The following is a 6,825-nucleotide window of genomic DNA, read 5'->3' on the forward strand; positions in this document are numbered from 1 at the left end:
TTAATGTTGTAGTGTTTTTGTTAATGTTGTAGTGTTTTTGTTAATGTTGTAGTGTTTTTTTTAATGTTGTAGTGTTTTGCACCTCAGGGCCACCGTAGTTAACACTGGCTATCCACGCCATCTACGCTAATCTGTAGATTAGTAAAGTGTAGAGGAAGTGTAGGCACTTCCTTTTTCTCACTTCTGAGATGTTTGTACCTGTAGATTCTGCCTCACAAGTGCAGGAAACTGAAACTCAAGTGAGGATTTCGTTGCCTTACAAGTTAAAAGAATGACTCTCACCCCTCTTTGCTGCAGTAAAGCATTTAATGAATTATTTAAAACTAGTCTAGTTACGGCAGTTAAAAAAAATGTCAGATTACTGCAGCCCTGTTCTCTGATGTCAGTCACATTAAACGCTTCAAGCATTGCGCTGTAGATAAACTGGCAGGAAAAACAACAGGAATCCCGCGGCAAACTATTCCGACTCCCATTTATTCCCACGTTGTAATGAAAGGGACACATTTAACGTCCAGTGAAGGGTCGCAGGAAGCCGTGTATTGTCCATTACACTCATCCTAATTACCATTTAATAATAAAAAAGGAGCAGCAGATCACTGCGATGATAAGCTGAGCTGTGTTATAGCATAAAACTTCATTTCCAAATACATTCATTTGTTTATATCTACGTTTATATCTGCTTTGTAAAATCCAGCACATAAACAAAAACACACATTTACTAAAGCAACGGGATCTGAAAAAGTCAAACATATAAAAAGCCTTCATACGGATGAATATACAAGCTTTTTTTTTACCTCCATTTTAGCGTTTGACCACCGAGGTACCTCCACCACCATGTTATAAAGCACCTGGAAGAAAACAGGACGGGTCAAAGATGTAGACAGGAATACTTTCACGGGATGAAAAAATGGACTTTAGACCAGTAGGTACCTCATTCTCACTCTTGAGTTTTTTAGCTGGCACGTCACCATCCTGCTGAGAGACAAACAAACGATGCAGATTTTCAGTTTGAATGTTAGGTTTTAGGTAAAACCTGTTCAAGACTTACCTGGTCAGACTCTGCGATCAGGGGAATATCATGGAACGGTGAAATGTATTTCCCATCAGAGGTTTCTAAAAGAAAACGACAACAGAGCTCAAATAATTTAACAACCTGCTAATTGAAAAAACTCCTTTTGGATCAGTTTCTTACAAAGCAACAGCTGCATACTGACAAAGCAGCAGGGTTTATTCCTTTCTTTGCTTTTTTCTTTTTAGGATAAATGAACACAATCCATCTTCTGAGAGACAACAGATTATAAAAGCTCAGGGGGAAAGAAAAATGCTGCAAAGTTTGTGTTACGTGTTATAATCTGGGCTCATCAAAATCCTTAAAACTCTAAAGATATACAATATGTAAGAAAATTAATTCCTTTAAAAGTTAGCCAGCTTTTAATGAAGCTCACAAAAACTGACTCAATGTGACAAGAATGAAACCTTTCCACATATTTTGATTTTATTAATTAAAACTTGCATCAAGCTCCACGTTGCTTTTTTTTCCCCATTAAAACGTTGTGTCCCACGTGACCCCCAATGCGGAAGTAACACCATGTAAGGACAGTGCATTACTTTAGGATTGCACCTCATCCGTTTCTTTAATGGTAAATTATTTTTTTGCACGCTTGATACTTGCAGACTGGCAATTTTTAGATTTAGATAGTAAATTTTAGTGGTAAAAAGGTGCAACTTTCCCAGAAAACGTATCAGCAGCGCAAAGGTCAAACATTCACCCTGACTCGCAGCTGTGTGCATGTTTACCTGTCAGACATTCCTGTCGCCAGACATTCCTGTCGCCATTTAAATTATAAAATAACATTTAGGACAAAGACACACGGTTCCCTTACGGCGTGTCTGTAAAATGAACTTACTAAAATAAAGGCGGTAGTCGGGAGAGTTCGGCTGTCCCCTCTGCTCCGTTTGATAGTGCATCGCTTTTCTGAAACAATACAAATGTGGTGCAGCTGCTGCTTGTGTGAGGACTTTATTACAAGAAGCGTAAACTGGCACCAAGCAGCTCAGCGAGGAGCGGAGCAGCTGCGGTCTCATTATACACACTGTTCTGCTCTCCGTCGCTTCCTGCTTCCGGTCCGCTTTCGGCATGAAACCAAAACTTCCGGTTCAGGGACTTTCAAAGTAAAAGTAAAATAAAATAAATAAATAAAATAAATGTGTCCCCACACCAAGGTCATGTTTGCGTTCATGGGGGAAAAGATACTCTGAATGCCAAATTTTTATTTGGATAATTGTAAAAATAAAATTTGCTTAACCTAAACCTAAACCTAAAGAAATGTTGATCAATTCAAAACAATCTCTGGTAACTTATGTGAATCAAAACAAAAATAAAGGTGTGCATAGGTAAATTCCCTCTCTCCCAGTTCTAATTGATCAGCTCCATACAAGCTGTATTTAAATACACCCTCAGATGATTGACATCACATGGCACATTACGTTGTGTAAATATTTATTTAACAAAAACAAAGCTGAATGCAGAGGCAGATTGTGAATTTTTTTTTTTTTAAATGTACCCTGACTGCCCCTATACAAATGGAAAGCGTAATTAGCAGTCAGGTGATGCCTAACAAATACTCTTGGTTGACACCAACAGTAGTATTGAGCGTCTCTATTAAAGCAAACGTTATGAAACATCGCAGGTCTGAGAAGCATTCAGGTACCAACAGTGGCACACCCAGAAATGAGTGCACAGGTGGGCCTGACTGAAAGTAAGTGGGCCACCAAATTTACCACAACGCTTGCAAAATGAACGGGAACTGGAATGTTTATTCGTATGCTGACCCAGTTTTTGTCAGGATGTGGTGAGTAGGACCCAAGAAAGCAGTCTGAAACCGTGAGGGCTGAATTACGTTTAATAACCAAAAGCATAACAAACAAAATACGAAGATGACTAGCATGACAAGGAGCATGCAGGGAACAGGCAAACAAAACTACAGGAAGACTGGCAGGTATCAAACAGTATGTCAGACTTGGGAGTGCTAGTGAGCCGGGGTTGTAAGGAGGCTGGGAGTTTACAAGTGGACACAGCGTGAATAAACGTCGGGAGCAGGTGAGTATGGTTAACTGAGGAGAGAAATGACTGAGGAGAAAATAGCTAAAAAAAACACAAAGACACACTGGGAAAACAAAATGAACTAAATACAAGGGAATAAGTAACAGGAAACATGAAAAAATAAAAACAGAAGAACAAAACAGCAAACAACAACTACACAAAATAAAACCCTTGGGTTATGATAGTTTTCTAACAACAGACGTTCTCAGACTTTTCAGCTGCTGACCCACAAAACAACAGTGGCAGAATCTTATGACTGTTATATTAAATGCTTCACAAAGTTTATTCACCCCTGGGTAGCAAGGAGGATAGATGTCAGCAATGGTTATAGAGAAGCAAAGGTTGGTGCCTGTTAGACAATTTGGAAGCCATCATTTAACAATAAAACTATTTGCTAACTACAGGAAAGCTTTCATGACTATTTTTAATCTTCCCAGTAAGTTTAATCTAATAATGTAAGAGAAATCAGGAAGAAAAAAAGGGGTGCTGGTGCAGTTACACAATAAACTACAGGCCTCACCTACAACAAGTGCATTAAATGACTTGGAAAACAGGTTTGTTGAATGTATGATGCCATGTTCAGTGAAAACCAAACCCAATATCAAACACAGTTTGTAACGCTGATCATTTGGGTCTGTTTTGCAGCCACAGGTACAGTAATTACATCTCTGAACTAATATGAACTGATATTGTCAACAGTCATGTGATCATGTGACATTTGAACGTCCAGGAAATGAGTCATAGTTACATATTTGTCCATACATAGCCGGTCTTTCCTGCAGCCTAAGTTTGGTGTGGTTAATGCATGCTGCCAAATTTGCATACAAGTGACAACATTTGTCTTGCTGACAGCAGAGCTCTGGCTTTAAAATGTTCAGGAAAGTACCCTGGCTGTGTTGCTCCAGTGATTTCAAGATGAAGGGGTATATTTCTAATTTTTTGACTAATTTCTGCACTTCCTTTTAGATTCCATTTATACAATGGTCCACTTAAAATTTGACAAGACTTTGTTTTAACCAGAGTTTCTATTTCTAAGTTAATGTTCTATTTTTTTCCACACACTTCCATATTAAAGGGGAAATGAAAAGTGTTTTGAAGCTAACATAAATCAAAAGAAAGACATAAAAGGTGCTTGTTTTCAGAGTCTGACATTTAGAACAAATTTACTCTAACTTAAAATTTATAATCAAAGACCGAAAAAACTACTTGGGTCTCTTCTGGATTTTCCGTGATCACTCGGAAGTGTGACGTATCGAGAGCCAAATGCAGGAACGCAAATAAAGCAGTAAATAACAAATACAGATAGTGTGGGGGTGAAATGGTTCAGTGCTTTTCAATTAATTGTGTAAACTGACCTAAAACCCCAACAGCTGAGTCCTTCTTCAGCTTACCAAAGGACAAGAGAGTTTGGATGTGGTTAGTTTAACTCCTGGTGAAAATTACAACCCAGAGTCTGGTGACTGACTGTGGAGTTAACGTTTTGAAGAGGACCACCTGAAATACGAACCTTCGGTAAAACAACCACCGCCTGTTGGACGGCACCACCAGCCTCCAGCTGTCCTGATGGGAAACTCCTTGAAGGCTGTGTGACATCACTGTAAAGTTTGCAGGGGTTCCCCTTTTGAAATGTCAGGGCTCCATGTGTCCTTCAGCAGTCTGCCACAGTTGGCCCCGCCTCCTCCTCCTAACTCCGCCCACACAATCACCACACCTCAGTATTTTGACACAAAAACTCTAAAAACAAGTCATTAACGTTTTAAATCAGAGAAATGGACCACTGGAGTGTTTTATGATGGTGTTTAACTAAAAGAAAAACATGAAAACTCATTAGTTTGATATTTTATGTAATTTCCCCTTTAAATAAGCACTGTTTGTATGCTGGCATCACAACTGCTCAGGAACATATGCTCCAAAAAGGCTTTTTAAGTGTCCCTCTTTTTTGTTCTTTCTTTTTTGTTCTAATCTCTTCAATACATCATGAGATCAAAGTCCGTGTGTATTTGTCATATCCTAAACAAACACTCATCCTACACACCTTGATGCGCCTCTTTGAGTGTTAGTCTCTGTTCAAACAAACGTCAAACATAACAGGCAACACAGCTGCCATAAAAAGCTGCTTTATCAAAACTTTTAGGAGCACGCTTCTCTTTGATATTGTTTCGAAAGAGCCTTCCTTAAACTTATTCTGTGTCCTTCAGCCAACAAATCAGTTTGAACTAATTGCGCCGTAGCAGTGTGTGTTGATGAGAGAAGATTTAACTGGTTTAATAGAAGTAGACTGGGTCAAAGTTCACACGGCAGAGAGGTGGAAACTGTGGCCCTTTGAGGTGGGCAGATGGACATTTACCTGAATGTAACAACAACAAAAAAAATAGATTCATAAGGGATGAATTCTGATCATTTGTATTTTATTTTTCATTTTTATTCTTTTCCTTGACTTTAATTTCAACTGTCAATGAAAAACAGCAGGCGCGACTGATCCACAAGGGCAGGTTGGGACACAACCCCACCTAAAGTTTGCCTGATTGGTCCTGATTGTGTGTGGTCAAGCCTCCAGCAAGTGGACGACTTCCTGCAGAGGGACATTCAGACCAAAGGGTTTTTCATGGAGGACTGAGCACCAAACTGTAACAGGAAGATGCTCTACAGACTGGATGGTTGGTTATCATTTTATTTATCAGCAAAAGGTGAATACCGATGTCTGTGAAGTTTTACCAGTGTCTGTGTGACTGTCTGTTACCAAAACATCTCATGAACTACAGAATGAATGTTGATGAAGTTTAAAGAAAGTAATCATTGGATGAACATCAGCAGCTGATTTACTTTTGGAGCCAACCCAATTCAAGTTGGCCAGCACAGCCAACCGAACTTAGAAAACATCACAATGCCTAAAATCCCAATCAGTTTTACAGATATTGTGCTAAAACTTGGTGTGGTAGTTGCTAAGAATCATTTACAACACATACTCTTAGTGCAAGAAGGAAATTTGGCAGGTGACATGCATTCCCTCCAGGAATGCCAGACGATTGATTTTAAAAATGTTCTTCAGCACGTATCAGCTTATGAACTTGTCATAAAAACACACATCCAAAAGTACTTCCCAGTACAAACTGGAATAAAACATCACAGGTATTATGATAAAAAATATTTTTATATTATGAATCAATTTTTCACGAGTCATGTAAAGAAAGTTTAAGAGAAAATGATTCATTTAAACATGGGCTTATTCATTTAAACAGGAAAACAGTTTTTACTGCTACATTCTTGTAAATTTCTGGATTTGTTTAATACTTTCAGATGAAAATGGCTTAATTAAATAGAGTTTAGACTGTAGGGTGTATAGACTGATAAAAACAACAAAAAACAATAGGATGAGTCATGGATTGCGCTTCAAGAGGAAATACACTCATTCATTGTTTTGACAGCTAACAATTCATCTGATTGTTAGGACCAAAAGTTGCTGAGTGCACATATTTGTGATGGTCCAACCAGATCTGACTTTTCTTTTTAATTGATCTACCAGATGGAGTTCATTTTTGTAAGCCTTGGTGAACCTGTTTGTGGCCTATCGGAGTGAAATGTTCATAAATGCACTCATTCAGAGCGGTCTGTATTGATTTACAGCCAGGTCATTTGCATGACTACCTACTTTTACTTCCTCATCAGGCTCGAAGTCTGTGAGAGCCTCTTTGTTTCCCTGGACATTTAATTTAGCTTAAGAA

At 38.6% G+C, this 6,825-nt stretch overlaps 1 protein-coding gene across 2 annotated transcripts in view; it reads right to left on the minus strand.

The window, feature by feature from the left end:
• The window catches only part of ppa2 (inorganic pyrophosphatase 2), a 16,367-nt gene extending 14,237 nt beyond the window's left edge, over nt 1-2,130 (minus strand). The window contains exons 1-4 of one of the 2 annotated variants that reach the window (XM_017413921.3): nt 1,908-2,130; nt 1,049-1,113; nt 931-972; nt 795-848 (exon numbers count right to left, since the gene is read on the minus strand). In XM_017413921.3, coding sequence (XP_017269410.1) covers nt 795-848; nt 931-972; nt 1,049-1,113; nt 1,908-2,085 — 339 coding nt within the window. In that variant the 5' untranslated portion in view covers nt 2,086-2,130. Of the gene's footprint in view, nt 1-794; nt 849-930; nt 976-1,048; nt 1,114-1,907 lie in introns of both variants that reach the window. The other variant, XM_017413830.3, reaches the window with a different exon arrangement.
• Nucleotides 2,131-6,825: the final 4,695 nt, after the last annotated feature.

The sequence above is a fragment of the Kryptolebias marmoratus genome, linkage group LG3 (genome assembly GCF_001649575.2).
Source record: "Kryptolebias marmoratus isolate JLee-2015 linkage group LG3, ASM164957v2, whole genome shotgun sequence".
In the NCBI taxonomy this organism is placed as follows: domain Eukaryota; kingdom Metazoa; phylum Chordata; class Actinopteri; order Cyprinodontiformes; family Rivulidae; genus Kryptolebias; species Kryptolebias marmoratus.